The 16,815-nt window shown below is 44.2% G+C and overlaps 1 protein-coding gene across 2 annotated transcripts in view; it reads right to left on the reverse strand.

The window, feature by feature from the left end:
• Positions 1–869: 869 nt before the first annotated feature.
• The window catches only part of TJP1 (tight junction protein 1), a 255,927-nt gene continuing 239,981 nt past the window's right edge, over positions 870–16,815 (reverse strand). Inside the window, exons 24-29 of one of the 2 annotated variants that reach the window (XM_065871831.1) lie at positions 15,706–15,933; positions 10,079–10,254; positions 6,618–7,098; positions 4,893–5,110; positions 3,608–3,691; positions 870–964 (exon numbers count right to left, since the gene is read on the reverse strand). In XM_065871831.1, coding sequence (XP_065727903.1) covers positions 870–964; positions 3,608–3,691; positions 4,893–5,110; positions 6,618–7,098; positions 10,079–10,254; positions 15,706–15,933 — 1,282 coding nt within the window. Of the gene's footprint in view, positions 965–3,547; positions 3,692–4,892; positions 5,111–6,617; positions 7,099–10,078; positions 10,255–15,705; positions 15,934–16,815 lie in introns of both variants that reach the window. The other variant, XM_065871830.1, reaches the window with a different exon arrangement.

Genomic DNA, 16,815 nt, shown 5'->3' on the forward strand with positions numbered 1-16,815 from the left:
GCCCCTTGCCAAACAAACAAAACAAAAACCCACCCCAAATCACACCATTATTTTCTTCTGGGTGATTACACATTTCTGAAACCACCAAATCCACAATTCACTCAATCTTTTCATGATACAGCATCTAGATGTGCACAAAAGCCATAAAAACTTAGTAATACACAGAACGATCTAAGAATTAAAAACACAAGGGTAAGGCATTCCTGCTGGTTAGTATGTCTATGGTGATATGGTTAACTCATAGATCCAAAGAGGCCACAGAACCAGTCTCACATGCTTTGGTGTCCTTCCCTAAGAAAAATGAGTTTTCATATACAGTAAGTAAGTGTCTTCACTTGCCCCGCCCCGCCAAAAAAAAAAAAAAAAAAAAGCTATAAATTCCTCTTACTGTACATTTCTGTTAAATCCACTACACTGGTTATACATTTGAGGTGCTTTTTAAAAACGTGTGATTACCTCATGCATAATAAAAATGTGTATGCCAGGCCAGGGCCATAATAAAGTCTGAAACAGTGTACTTTGGAAAGAACAAAACTCAAATGCACCCCATTTACTGGCTGGTATTTTAACGGAAATCAATATGTGAAGTTAAGCAGTGACCATATAAAAGTACAAAACTCATTACAAAGCATCACATCTTGGAGCCTGCAGCCAACACCGACCCCCAACATGCAGCAGGCAGCATGTTTCCCAAGCACGGTTCAGGGGATGTTCACTCAGCCTCTCCAGTTCAAACAAAGCGTGTGATACTAACACACTGCAGTGTCAATTACAGGAAAAGTATAATACTTGATGAGTGGTTCCATTTAGATTTAGTAAGTTTAAAACCCAGTTTCACATTATTTAATCAAGTTCCTATATTTTAAGAATTAAAAGTGGTCAATCAAGACAGAAACACAGTTTGCTCCAACCAGATAATTTGGATCTCCAGGAAGACACTTGTTTTGCCAGGTTTTAGGATCGCCTACGAGAGAAAAAAAAGTTCATGTCATTTCTGGTTGGTTAAACTGCTATTTGTAATGCTTTGCAATCATGGGACAAACACAAACATATATATTTAGATACAATTTTCCTCTATTTCTTCAGCATACTGCACTTGTACCAAAACTCTTACTGCTATATATATACTTCATTGGAGACCCACTGGAATCTAATGATCCAAAAGCTGTTGCAGATTTCTCGTTTATGTTTTCAAGTTCGAGCCTTTTAAAAAATGAATAAAAGTTAGGGTGATCATGTGCCTGGGACAGTTCCAGTTTGCCCCTGAGTCCAAACCCTTATTAAGAGTACCCTTCTTGGGCTTCCCTGGTGGCGCAGTGGTTGAGAGTCTGCCTGCCAATGCAGGGGACGCGGGTTCGTGCCCCGGTCCGGGAAGATCCCACATGCTGCGGAGCGGCTGGGCCCATGAGCTATGGCCGCTGAGCCTGTGCTCCGCAACAGGAGAGGCCACAACAGTGAGAGGGCCGCGTACCGCAAAAAGAAAAAAAGAGTACCCTTCTTTCACTTTCAAAAGTTTAGACAATAATTATATGATTACCCCATTTGAGCTGAGTATGAGAACACATTTCTCACACTTGACAGACCAAATGAAACCCTCAACACTGCAGAATTCGGTTCTTAAGGAGCCTCCTCCCCTTTACAAAAACTTGAGACTGGGCCAGAGATTCTTAGCTCTGATCCTGCTGTACAACAAAACCATTCACGATGCTTCCAAAAGTCATTGAACTGAGTAAGACTGAAGCAGGGCCTGGGCTTTGGAGTTTTTAACCAGCTTTTAACCAGGTGATTTGAGATTTGCAGCTACAGCTAAGGAGCCCTGGCAGTGGACTCAACGTAAAGAAGGCTGGGACAGCCATACATCTCTTGTGTCCATGGTAAGTGACAGTCAAAGCTGCTGCCTGTAGAGCAACAGTTCTCCACCAGGAGCAGTTCTGCCCCTCAGGGGACAATGTCGGAGGCAATTTTGCTCGTCACAACTGGCATCTAGCGGGTGGAGGCCAGGGAGACTGCTCAACACCCCACAGGGCCAAGGCTGAGAAACCCTGCAGACTGTAAGCTGTCCGTTACCTAAGCGACATCTGAGTCATGGTGGGTAAGCAGCTTAAAACAGAGGGGTTTAACTTCACAGATACACGTGGGCTTGTGCAATACTGCAGATACACGGTTTAGGCAATGAGATAGTTATGACAACTCTTGGGAGAAACTTTAGGTTCAAAATTCTTTCCAATATACTAATAAATGCTTCTTGGAATTAAGTCAGAAGCTATCAAAATCTACCCTTGACTTTTTAAAACAGAAATTTACAGTAGCAAAAGCATTCCGAAGCTACACAGAATTACATAAAATTACATTTCTCTTCTAGGTGTACATAACTCAAATTTAACACAGGAAACAGTAAGTTGTTTCAATCTAACAAAATAACATGTTCTGTGGCACAAAACAAATTATATGAAGCATACTGATTTTTTTCGTATCTGGAAAAAAAAATCGCTTATAAAACAAGTAACAACAGAGAGTTACTTTAAGGACCCTCAACCTATTTTGGGTTAGAGGACGATCACAGCCCACACTAAAACCTGACTTTTGGAAATATGTTTTAAATGCAGTTTTATTAATGTTAATTCATTAGTTCAAACTAGGCTAATAAAATGTTTCTCAGTGGAGTTCCTGAAGAACTTTTCCCAGAAAATGGGTTACTTGTGAATGAATACATGTAATATTTTATGTTGGGTAATATTAAAATATGTTCTTTACACCATAAAACTCTACTTCATACTGTACCAAACTAAAACTGTATAATGCACATCTGATTTATCAAAAATTCAGAAGAACTTTAAATTCTTTTTTTCTACATCAGGTTCAATTAAAGTGTTCTATGCCATAAATATAGAAAGTTCTGACTTTAGTCTAACTGACTTAGTCACCCAAGGAAGTGAGAAATGTGAAAATGCAATGGAAGCTTTCAAATTATGATCTTGACAGCAAAAAGTCATTTTAAAAGTGTATTACAGAAGTTATTTTGAGTTTTACATGGAAAAACCATGGCCAAGTATGATCACAGTGTAAGGTCTTTTATCTTTCAAGTTTCTCTAGTGTGTTTGTGTATACACACACAGACACACACACACACCCCTACAAAGTATATATATATACTTTGTAGACTGAGAAATAGTAACCAAAAATAGAAATTATTATATAAAGGAATCAAATCATTTTAGTATAAAGACGAAAATGCATATATATGTAGGACAATATCAATTCTCCCACCTCATCTTAAAAATTTTGACAGAATAACTTTGTTGAACACCAAGAAACAGTCAACCTTTGGCCAAATCATCAATGTTTACAAGGCAGAAGCTTCTCTACCTTTCAGTTTTCATTTACAATATATGTACCACAAATAAACTCCAAAACACTGGTGATGCCTACAAGGCCACAGGAACAGAGGGAGGATCTGTGCACAGACAGCACGGGTAGCTCCGTCAGCCCAGGGGTCAATCAACGACAGTACCCAAAGCCCCCAAAGGACAGAGTGAAGACAGCATACCCGACGAGGAGTCGGATGATTTTAGAGCAAAAGACCAACCGTCAGGAGTCATGGACGCACAGTGTGGTAAGCGCAGCTCCACGGGCTTCAGGAACTTGAGGCCATGGGGCCCGCACATCACTAAGGGGCTCAGCAGGGTCTCACCTGGGGCGGGGGGAGAGAGGTTAGACGGCTGGCTTCCTTCTAGACCCACACCCTCCTCACCCTCCTTCTAACCATATGCTTTAAAGCCAAAGAGGGTTAGTTCTCTGTAGTAGCACTGACCAAGAAAAATGTAACAGGAGCCACAGATGTAACTTAATATTTTCCAGTAGCCACATTAAAAAGGAACAGTTGAAGTCAATTTTAATATTTTATATAACCCAATATATCCAAAACATTATTTCAACATGTGAGCAATATACTGAATCTTTGAAACTGGTGTGTATTCTACACTTCTAGCCCGTTTCAATTACAACAGCCACAATTCAAGTGCTAAACAGCCAGAACGTTGCTGGTGGCTACTTCATTCAATCACAGCATTCTTATGGTATAAGACATACTCAAACATTTTACAAATGTTACTTATATCTTGTGTTTTTAATGTTGTATTTGCTACAGACTTGGTTTAAGAGATTCACGCAGGAGGGCCAACATGTTAGTATTCTGGCAAAATGTACGAAAATGAGCTAAAATAATGTATTTAAGGAAGCAAAGCACTGCTAAAATATTCTAAAAGACGTTGCAACATGGTTCATTATCATTTCATCCTGACAGATCTGGAAGACTGTGAAAAATAAGAGCATTCCTAGATTCCTGAAGCAGCTCAGAAACACACACTGCGACAGCCGATGGGGATGCTTCCTCCTCTGTGGCGTGTTTACTTGTGCTAGGTCTGCTCAGTGAGGAAGATCTGGCCCGAGAGCCTTGCATTCCACCAGCAGATGGCAGCACAGAGCAAGGCCTTTGGAGTGGGTGTTACCTAATCCATCTCTAGAGCTGCAAGGCAGGAAGGAACGACTCAAAGACAAAAATCTGGTGAGGTCGGCTAAGACTGGTTGGCAGGTACAGGAGTGCCCAATGACCCATCCCCTACTGTCACCGTCACAGTGAAGGTAGCACACACAGGCTCCCCTCTCCCCAGTGCTCATTCGAGAGGCCCTCCCTAGTAGAAGGAATTTGAGGGTGGCCCTCCCTAGTAGAAGGAACTTGAGGGTGGCCCTCCCTAGTAGAAGGAACTTGAGGGCAGCCAGGGTGGGGGGAGAACAGAGGTCTAGGGGTATCCTGTCTACTGAGCACAATAAGCTTGGAAAAGCACACAGGGCAACTCGAGTTATTGAAACTAAGCAGGAAATCACACACTCACCTTTCTCCTTATCCAAAGGCGGGAGGATGCTGTTGTCTCGGCAGACCTTGAAATAGATTTCCTGCTCGACTCCCTCAGGAATGGCTCCTTGTGGGATAATGATACTAACGCCGGTCTCTATGGAGCTCAGCACCCCGCCGTTGCTGTTAAATACGCCGCGGGCAGTGGCCACCACAGTGTGACCATCCTCATCTTCATCTTCTTCGACAGCTGAGGGACTGAGAGTTCAGAAATGGCTAATGAGTACATTCCCAGTGACATACAGGAGCTTTCACTGCTAGTCTAGTCGGTGGTTTCACTCTATTTTTCTCTCTCCATATAATCAAGCAGTTACTTACTTTAATAAGTTTTCAGTGACTGACAGACTTTACTCACAGGGATAACTAAGCCTATTCTTCCTCGAGAAGTCAATGTCATTTTTAAAGGTAACTCGTCAAGTTACCTTCATTACTGATTTTTGCAATCAGAACATGCAAGGCCTGATACAGTGCTCACCCAATGTTTTACAGCCATGAAATTGGTGTTTTAAAACTGATGGCACATCATGGTTTAATTGGTAGCATGTTTTTTCCTTTTTAGTGATACGTACGTAAGACAGTGGTGCACCTCACAACTGATGGCATCTTAGACCTGATAAAATACACTAATTAGGCTGGCTCTCTCCTGAGGATTTCTGGTGTGCATACTATGGCCTTCCCTCCCCACTCCCTAAGCACAGACGCCCAATTCCATGAGGTAATAAAGACTCTGGTGTGGGCAATCGCTCATGGAGAGGAGATGGTCCATTCACGCGGTTCACACAAAGACGCCTGAGGCAGAGGGGATGTGGTACCAAATCGCCTTCAAAAGTGCAGGTTCTCAGGACTTCCTTTTTTTTTACCCCCTCAGGACTTCTTGAAGCAAAGTTTTGAGCCAGGACTAAAGGTGAGCAGAAAGATGGGCCAACAAAATGAAAGTGAGTGAGTGCAGGAAGCTGCGGCTTCACTCCTCCGTGGCCAGAGCGGTGGGCATGGGCTCCCCGGGGCAATGGTACCGCGGGGCCCCTGTGAGGGGGCCGCTCCTCCACATCCCCTGGCTGTCCTGTCCTTCCGCTCGGGAGGCAGCCTGCAGGTGGCCCGTGAGTACTTTCTGCGTCAGTGGCTTAGGGAGGTTTCTGCGTGGCCAGCACGGGTCTGGTTGGTCACTGTGCAGATGAGGGAAGGGGTGTAGGGAGTGTGGCTCCAGGCAGGCTGGGTTCATCTCATTTGCTCAGCCATCTGACCAAATCTATTAAGAAAGCTCTTTTTTAAACAACCATTTTGAGGTTATTACATCTTTACTTCTTTTCAAACTCACTGCTGAATAAAACAGTGGATGAGGAATACAGATACTCTATTATTTCTGAGATATTCTCCAAACGTGCCTCCCCAGCTGGAGGTCAGAGGTCATGGGAAGCCAGGGCTGGTTAGGAGTCTGGCTCTGAGGTCAGAAATCAGACCAGTGGCTGGGTTTAGGCTCTCTGAGCATGGCTGTGTGACCCTGAGTGAAATACAGTGCCTCTCAGCCTGGGTTCACACGATGGAGATAATGAGCACCAGCTTTAGTGCCTCTTGCAGAACCTTTAGTCATTCCAACATTTTGGACAACACCATTCAGCTTAAAGTTTGAGCTGAAATCATCAGTCAGGTTCCCAAAACTACACCCAACTCACATGAGAGACATCACCAGGCCAAGAAAAAGTCTTACCTCACGGGCACAGCTTTAGGCCCTGTGCTGACACTGTTTACTTGATATTTAGGCTTATTATCTGCGTGGACAGAGAACGTCTCAACTCCACTGTCAAACTCCGGAGGCTGCGTGGAACTGTGTGCTTTCACCAGAGTTTTCGGAGAAGTGGGGGCTTTGGAAGACAAGTCAGCTTTATGTGCAGTTTCACTCGTCAGGAGATTGTGACTGAATTTAGGACTCTCAAACTTGCGTTCAAAGGGCCGCGCAGAACTCGTATATGGTTTTGGTGTGAATCGATTGTACGCTGGAGCGATCGTTTTCTGAGTCTGTTCGGCCCCGTTAGCTGGGGCTTTATCTGGGAAACTTTTCTGGGGATAGAAAGCAGACTGGGCAGCGTCTTCTCGGTTGGCTGGTCTGTAAGCTGCTGGCTTATTCTGAGATGGAGGTGGGTCTGGTTTGGACACTAAAGAGCTCTGAAAATCCAATGACATGGAATTACCTGAAAAACACACACACGTAAGTATTTCAAAAACTTCCTGAAAACAGCTACTGAATTACTATGTTGTACATCAAAACTAATATTATTAAGTCAACTATACTTCAATAAGAAAAACAATAAAGTACATTCGGTGGCTTGAACAAAAAAAGAATTACAAACCCATCTCTAACTGACTGTAATGGTTTGTGAGATGGAAAAGATGTTATAATGGGTCAAGAATAAAATCTATCCAGATGAGTAATTCATTCCTGAAAGTATCAACAAGTGATTCTGTGGGAGACCGTGGTGACCATGTTAAACTAAGGTTTTAGGAATAAACCTTGAAACAACTTTTCATCCACACAGAAAACAAAAACCAAAACGCCCTTCCCGACACAAGTTCTAACAGTCATCTGATGTCCCTCTCATCTTAACCTGTCCTGGTGTCAGAGTCAATGACTGAGTCTGGGTCAGCAGTCTGAGGATACTCTTGACCCCTGGTGGCCGTGTGTGATGCTGAGGGGCCAGGAGGTAGCAGGGACACCTGGGACAGTGTTCATGTACCTGCTGCCTGGAGTCAGGGTCATGTGGCTGGGAGTCCTGGCCTCCAGAGACTGGCATCGGAGTGACCCCGCTCCAGTGTCCACAATAAATTAGAAACAGAATGACAAAACTGGCCATGTTAAAAAAGAAAAGTCACAGATTGGCAGAAGCTATGTACAACACGTATAACTGATTTAAAAAAAAATTAGGATCCAAAACCTATGAAGAATACCTATACATCCATAAGAAAGAATCAACCAATAGGAAAACAGGCAAAGACCTGAACAAGCAAAAACACAAGTGAAGACTAGACTAACCAGTAATCATACAATAAGATACTCAACATCACTATTAATTAGGAAAATGCAAAACAAGAACGAAAAACATCATTTCACATCCATTAAATTGGCAAAACTTACAAGTTTGGTAATGCCAAGCATTGGCAAAGATGTGGAATAACAGAAATTTCCATGTACAGATATTCCTCGACTTCCCAGGGGAGGTTCAAAGTCAAAAATGTGCTTTATACACGGGACCTACCAGAATCGTAGCTCAGCCCAGTCTCCCTGAACATGCTCAGAATACTCTCCCTAGCCTACAGTTGGGCAAGATCATCTAACACAAAATATTATAATAAAGTGTTAAATATCTCATGTGATCTATTGAATACTGTCCTGTAAGTAAAAAACAGACTGGCTCTCTGGGTCCAGGACAGTTCAAAGTGTGTCAGTTATTCACCCCCGTGATGCAGCGTCTGACTGGGGGCTCTTGTCACAGCCGCTGCCCAGCTTCACGAGAGATTGTATTGCTTATTGCTAACCTGAGAAAAGATCGAAATTCGAAGTAGTTTCTAGTGAATGTGCATCGCTTCTGCACCATGTAAAGTCAAACCGTCATAAGTCAGGGACCCTCTGTACCGCTGGTGGCAGTGCAAAATAGCACCAACTGAATTCTATGAAATAATTAAGGAAAAAAATCTTATCAGTGCTATACAAACTCTTCCAGAAATGAGAGAAAGAGGGAACACGTCCCAGCTCTCTTTCATGAATCTAGCACAACTTTGATACCAAAACCAGACAAGGACATTATAAGCAAATTATAAACCAAAGCTCCTTGTGAACATAGTAAGATAACTTATTACAGAAACACAACGAAGGAGACAAATCTTAGGATCATCTTAGTGCGTTTGGCCCTCTGTATCTGCGGATGCAGAGCCCGTGGACACAGAGGGTCGACTGTACTACACCAGTTACACAGGGGACGTGTGTATCCGCAGACTTCAGTGTGCATGGTGGGATGGGGGTGAAGTGGTGGTGGTGGTGGGGTCCTGGGATCAGTCCCCTGCAGATACTGAGGGACAATGTACATACAAGAAAAAAACAGTTGACAAAATGCTTTCAGCAAACTAGGACTAGAAGGGAACATTCTAAACATAATAAAAGGCACCTACAAAAACCCCTACAGCTAACATTGTAACGGTGAAACATTCAATCCTTTCTCCCCACAATGGGGAACTAGCAAAAGATGTCTGCCACCATCATTTCAACTCAACATTTCACTATGATGTCTCAGCCAGTGCAAAAATGGCATAAGGTTTGGAGAGTAAAAATTTAAACTTTATCGGCAGACATGATAGTGTGTAAAGAAAATCCTAACATAAAGTAATATCAAATTTTATACCCCTGGGGTTAGACTCCTACATAAATACTGAGGAGCACTGTTTCTAGGAGCAAAACATCACCAGGAGATGGGTGAACTGTGGTGTATCCTTTGAAAGCACCAAATGAGAAGAGAGATGTTGGGAGGGTGGAGGCAACAGTCCCTTCCAGGACGTCTAATGGCTGTAGGAGCTGGGAAGGTGGCATGAGGCAGTGGCACTTACTGGAAGGCAAAGGGAAGGATTATGGTGAAGGGGAGAGGAAGATGAAGGAAGCAGGACAGCGGGGAGAGGAGCTGGGCCAGTGGTCCGGGAAGAGAGACAGTTACTGCTCAGAGATGTGAAGGAGAAGATGTGGGTGCACACGCAGGGACGCCACCCTGAGGTGAGCGCTCTGGAGCTGATGGGATCTATCTTGATGAGCCTCCGCCACAGAACACAAATGCAAAGACGAGGTGCTCAGGGACACGTATTATGTGAAACTCTACGGCCGCCCTATATCCACATGCGAAGACGGACATCACCATAATTTTTATGAACCACCATTCAAACATTTAGTTTTGGGCATACTGGTAAACAAAAACTACTTTCAGAAATTAAGCTATGTTAAGGAGGCAGGTTAAAATCTATTTAGCTAAAAGGCTTGTCCGATATAACTGTCATTATCATAAAAAAAAAGAGGTACTTTTAACAAAGCCCCTTATTTTTCGCTGTTCTCAGCCCAGAGGTTTCTAGCACGTACTTTTCATCTTGTAAGTGTGAGTCTATTACAGTGGTCCTGCCAACTCCTGAGCCACCTACCTTCGCCGAGTGTCCCCTTGGTGTGTGAGTGGAGGCTGAGGGTGGTGCTGGGGCCGGGCTGGGCGGCCTGGCTGTACTGGGCGGGCGGCGGCGGAGGGGGTGGTGTGGCCTGCAGTGGGTCATAGCGCTTCTCCCCAAACGGCCTGTCCACAGCTTCAGCCTCAGCAGACTTCCCCCTGTGGAAAAATGAGGAAATGCCAACACCTGCAGACGGATCCACATTTACAAAGCAAGTTCCCCTTCTTCTCAGTATCCCTGAGTTTTTTTTTTGAGAATTTCACAGTTTACCCTTGTGAGTGTGGGTACCCTACCAAAACACACAAACAAGTCCAACCAGTCACCAGCACAAGAGATGTAAAGGCAGCACAGGTATTTTAAGGATATTAGTAAAGCATCCAAAAGATGGCAACCAAAAGGCAGATGAAATTCGGGGTATACTTGTACTATTCAACACTGTGGTCTACAAAAAATATTAATGGCTGGTAGGCTTAATGAAGTCGTCCAAATATTCTGAAAAATATTTATTGGCCCAAATCCTCATTAGATTCCCTTCTGGTGTAGTGCCTCAGAAGGCATGAAGCAGCAGCTTCTGGTGCAGGCTAGGCACCACAGAAGGTGACGTCACGGGCCAGGGGCTGGCAAGCCCTTAGCCAAGGGCTGACAAGAAATGCTATCAGCTTCTTGGCCATACGGCCTCTGTCACAGCTATTCAAACTCTGCCCCAAAGCAGCCAAAAACAGCTTGTAAATCAAAGGGTACTGCTGTGTTCCAGTAACACTGGACATGTTTTCTACTTCAAAATTTATCCTGGATTTACCAGATCCATTTTTTGTTTAGCAATTGCTAGAGTAGCAAATACTGCTTGATTTTTAAGGCTCATTTAAATCAAATTGTGAATGTATGCTTATTTTTTCAGACTGCCAATTGTTAATATAGAACACGTAAAATTCACACAAAAGAAATCTTTAAAACAGGACCCATAATTGCAACGCTGCCCTCTGAGCTCTGCAGAGCCAAAGCTGTGCACCGGCTTTACGTGCACACGCAGTCACACAGACGCTTGGAATGTACTTTCACAGAAGACTACTGGCGCAGAGTCTAGTCATGATCAGCTTTAAAGCTGCGCCATTATCTCATTTTGGGTGTTTGGACTAAGCACTGAAGACGACGTTAACACCTGCAAGTGCATGTAATGCCAGTGCCACAGCGAGGGACCCTCACGTCACAGCCTCACACCAGTGCCCCGTCTTACCACATGAAGCTCCTTTCCAAGTAGTCAGAGCTAGTATAAGAGCCAAGAAATCTAGGTGATGGCAAAGCAAGCGCAACAGAAAAATTAAAGAAAACGATCAATCTAAGTTTGCAGCAAACAGAACTCAAATGTCATTTTAAAGCATCAACCAAAAAACACACATCCACCTTTTCAGCATACTTCAGTCTATAAAAGAAACCATCACTGGCTCTCGTTTAGCTCGGGACACCAGCAGCCGGTGGAGACGTGGAAGGCAGCTAGGCCCCGCCTGCCCACCCTCCACACACATGGGGCTCTGGTGGGCAGCGGTGTGGCTAAGCTTCACTCCTTGGCCCGCTGACCACTCCTGGTGCTGAACAAAGAAATGAAAAAGCAGCGGGTTCTAAAGAAGTGGGGGTGAGTGCTCTGTTGAAAGAAAGGGGGGTAGGCACAGAAGTCCAGAGTGAAAACACAGAAGTGATGCAGCACCACGGCTAGCACGGTACGGATACACGATCAACACGTGCTCCTTCCGAGCCTGACGCTGAGCCCCGAGGTGGGCAGAGCTGCCATGCTGACTCCCTTCGTCTCTACCTCTCTCATCTAATAATGCCACATGCACACAAAACCACCTAACGCCAATCTTATGCTTAATTCTTGTAAGCTGAAAACCACCAACATTTATCTTGAGACCTGGAAGTCTCACGGTAGGCTGCGTCTTCAGAGGTAGACATTCCAGCGACAGAAATCCCATTAGATGCCCTGAAGGAGACAACTCCATCTCTGAGCTGCAGCACGTGCACAGACCCAGATGGAGCCTGCTCTTCTAGCCCTGGCTTGGAATCCTGGCAACTCCTAACTTGCTTTGGAGGTGATGTCAGGGCTGCTGTCTCCTCACCTCTCCAGCATCAATGTGGCTCAACAGACTGTAAGACTGGGTGACAGCTGCCTGCTTCTGGGGCACTTATCCTGTGCTATCAAAGACTTCTCCCTGCTCTAATTCCCACCATTTTTAAGGTGTGCTTTTAAGTGGAACAAAAGCACGCATTATCTGGAAGACGGACACTTTGTTATTTCTATATTTTACTTTAGAGAATAAGGCCTGTAGGCAATCTATTGGTGACAAACAGTAAATAGTTTTGAAATGTAAGACAAAGAGGGTCCCATATTTTAAACTATTTTCCAATTATTAAAGTTGTATTAATTGGGCAAAAGAGTAAAACAGCATTAGAAAGGGAAGGCATACAAACAATTTCCTGCTGAGTCATCTTCTAGGACACTCGAGTCTCCTTTCCAACTCTCTAACCATTAAAAACCTATATGGGAGGGCTTCCCTGATGGTGCAGTGGTTAAGAATCCGCCTGCCAATGCAGGGGACATGGGTTCGAGCCCTGGTCCAGGAAGATCCCACATGTTGCAGAGCAATTAAGCCTGTGAGCCACAATGACTGAGCCTGTGCTCTAGAGCCCGCGAGCTAGAACCACTGACGCCCACGCTCTGCAACAAGACCGCAATGAGAAGCCCACGCACCATAACAAAGAGTAGCCCCCACTCGCCACAAACAGAGAAAGCCCGCATGCAGCAAGGAAGACCCAACACAGCCAAAAATTATTTTTTTAAAAAAACCTTATTATATGGGAAAATGCAGCATTACTTTCATATACAAAGGAAGGAAAGGCATCCTAGTATCCATCTCAAGTTAGACTTTCTCACCCCATAACACTACCAACAGTAAACAGTAATATCAAACCGAGTCCGCAGTGAATCTACAGAGACAGACATGATCTCTTCTCATGGGACCTCTGCCCAGCAAACACTGGTTCCTCCCAGGGCTGTGGACGTGAGGAGGAGTGCGCCGGGGCCTGTGCTGAGCCTTGGTCACTCCACATGGAATGACTGAGCCCCTCCACCGCCAAGTGCTCGGCAGTGTTCCAGACCATGTCTGAAAGCTATACGTCATAGATATATTATTGAGTCTTCTCTCCAGAGAACAAGATTCACACAAAACCAAAAAATACCTTGTCATCTGATTCCCTAGCAAAACTTTTAATTTACTTTTTAGACCTAAATGTATCCTGTTAAGGCTGTATTCTATTTACCAAGTATGTAAAAGGATAAATAAAATCTCTCTTTAAACTGGACTCCCTTCTGAGAGGAATGAATATGTTTAAACAGCTTCAGTAAAAGTGGTGACGCCCTTCCACCTCACGGAAGGTGAGCTTCTCAGGCTCCACGCCCGGCTCATCCTGGTCTGGACTCTCTCCAGATGCACTGGGCACCTCTCTAGGCTTGTGTTAGGGGAGGCTCACAACACTCGCGCAAGACTGTCTGCTTCAAACAGAGCCCAAACTGCACCACTCACAGTTCGCAGCTGTGTTTCTCATAAACTGCTTTCTTCCGTAGACAAAGATTTAAATGGATAACAGTGGAAAAGGTTTTAAATCTTCACTTTAAATGATGTCTTAGAAGGCAAGTGGTAATTGAAAGTAGGTTTTTAGGGACTTCCCTGGTGGCGCAGTGGTTAAGAATCCGCCTGCAAATACAGGGGACACGGGTCCGAGCCCTGGTCCGGGAAGAGCCCACATGCCACGGAGCAACTAAGCCCGTGCACCACAACTACTGAGCCTGTGCTCTAGAACCTGCAATCCACAACTACTGAGCCCGCGCTCCGCAACAAGAGAAGCCACCGCAATGAGAAGCCGACGCACCGCAATAAAGAGTAGCCTCCGCTCGCTGCAACTAAAGAAAAGCCCGTGCGCAGCAACGAGGACCCAATACAGCCATAAATAAATAAATTTATTTTTTTCAAGTAGGCTTTTAATATTAGAGGTTTTAAAGTATATTCTAAAAGAATTTTCACTGATCAGCAAGTGACGTGATATGTTCAGACAGTCTGAAGCATCTAATTCAGTAAAAATCTTCATGATTTTAAACTTAGGCACTAAAGTGATTTGTGGTTGCTTTTTAATGTCTCATCTTGGCTACGCAGAACTACAGTCCTAGTTATTCTCTCAAACACTAATACGGGTATCCCCAGGGAGATTATCTAGATGGGCCCTTCTCAAGAGGACTTAACAGCTTCCCTGAGCTCCGAGACCACTAGGCATTTCCCTTCCTGCCCTGCAGACTTAGGACTTGCTCAGCCTGGCCCCACAACTGTGTAAACGAATCCCTTATAATAACTCCGCATCTATTTCCATTCTTGTGAGCCTGTTCTGCTCAAGTATGAGCCCACCTGTGCCTGTGTGTGTTTATACTCCACTCTCAGAACCAAATTCACCATCAGTCAGGGTTCAACCAGTGGCAGAACCAGAACGGGATATGAACTCACACGGGCACATGTGGGTTTGTAGTTTGTACCCCAACAAAACACACAAGAAAGAAAAACAAAAAACCCAGTAGACAAGCAAACAGAAGGGAGCAGCACAGACAGGAAAAAGACAGCAGGAACTTGGGGTTCACTCCTAGCTCTGCCCCTGTCACGGCCCCTCGTTGGAGCTTGGGTTCCTCATGTTTACAGCTGGACCAGAAATCTCTAAAGTCTCCTCAAGCTCAAACAATAATAAACGACAAGTTTTCTCTTGACCTGGAAAAAAAATTTTTTTAACTCTTTAGTATCGTCCCTCAATGTCACTCCCCAACACAACCCTACTTTTTTTTTTTTTTTTTTTTTTTGGTACGCAGGCCTCTCACTGTTGTGGCCTCTCCTGGAGCACAGGCTCCGGACGCGCAGGCTCAGCGACCATGGCTCAAGGGCCCAGCCGCTCCATGGCATGTGGGATCTTCCCGGACCAGGGCAAGAACCCGTGTCCCCTGCATCAGCAGGTGGAAGTCTCAACCACTGCGCCACCACGGAAGCCCTAACCCTACTTTTATTTTTAAAAAACAAACAGAAAAGAAGGACGAGAACGTGTGCACAGAAGGGAGAGACTCTTAAAAATCAGGGTCTTAACCGTTTACCCTCTCTTACCTCAAAACGCTTTGATTTCAAAATCCTTTGATTTTAACATATTTTTTAATGCAAAAAATTTACATATCTGACACTAGAGTTTAAGAACAAAAAACACACATCCCAGAGCTAGATAGAACACACACTGCTGAAATGCTAAGAGCCTAAAGAAGTCATGTATTACATAGCTAACTATTTTCCTTCAAAATATACTTTACTTAGGACTTCCCTGGCAGTCCAGTGGTTAGGACTCTGCACTTCCACTGCAGGGGCAAGGGTTTGATCCCTGGTCAGGGAACTAAAATCTCGCATGCCAAGCAGCAAGGCCAAAAAACAAAACAAAACAATACACACACACACACACACACACACTGAACTTTGTGTGATTAACTCCACTTTATGTTTCATCTTATTTTTAAAAGGTAAGTCTTAAACAAAATAACTCACTTGGAAGAGTAACTAGAAAACTGTGGCTGACTCTGAGAATGAACCGGCTTGGCGGGCTCTGAGAGGTGGCTGGCAGGGACATGTGCAGAAGGCTTGCTCTCAAAACTTCTTCGATCAAAGTAGGAGAGCTGTTTTCGATAGTATTCTTCATCTTCCTCAGGATCATAATGATTTGACCGAACAATGTCTTCAGGCGGCTTCATTTGAGGTTTTTGCGGTTCGGGGATCCTGATAATGAATGATAAATGGAACAACTTTTGAGAAGTTAATTTGACAAATAAAATGGAATACATAAGTTTCACCTTGACCTTCCACTGACTGCTGTGATTACTCAGGATCTGGCTGAGCAGTCCAGCAGTCAAGGTGGACATTCCCAGTCCCGTGTCCTCATACATTATACTCAATGGCAACACTCTCCTGGCCCGTGAGTCCTAAACACAACCTATCTACTGAGCTTGATAGTGACCTGGTTAGAAGCAGCTCATCAGAAAAAGAAAAGTAAGCCAGAGAGTGGAGGGCTTCCTCAAGTACATGCACCACCATCGTCAGCAACAATAAAAACCGAGAGCTGAAGAACTTTACAGCAGGATCAATAAATGATCCTCATATAAGGAAAGAGCTCGACATGTCCAAAGTTCCAGAGGACACAGGAAGCACGTGACGAAGAAAGTACATTATCAGCAAATTAAGGCACTGTTACATAGTTAGCAAATTTCAGAAACTCCACATCAAAAATGGATAAACTTAAATACGTTTCACACCAAGAAAGGGGGCTAAGCTTTCAGTTATTACATGTTTACTCTGTGTAGAAGAGCTTATCTGCTAGTGATCCCAGCTAAAGGAGACATCACAGTAGTTTACATTTTCATGAAGAGCAACACACATTAAAATCAGAGGAAAATGTACATGTTAGACAGTAGTTCCTCTTTATTACAAGCACAAATATAAGCGAATGAAACACATTAGGCCAAAGAACTGTATTCAAATGCAGCCCGTCAACTTAGCAGCAGCCAAATCAGGCCACAGCTAAGAGCACAGCTGGCGGGTTCCTCTCCCAGCAACTCCTGTCAGCCTCAGCTTCACCCCTCCTGGCGCTTTCTAAAGGATTAA

Source organism: Phocoena phocoena, chromosome 2 (genome assembly GCF_963924675.1).
Source record: "Phocoena phocoena chromosome 2, mPhoPho1.1, whole genome shotgun sequence".
NCBI lineage: Eukaryota > Metazoa > Chordata > Mammalia > Artiodactyla > Phocoenidae > Phocoena > Phocoena phocoena.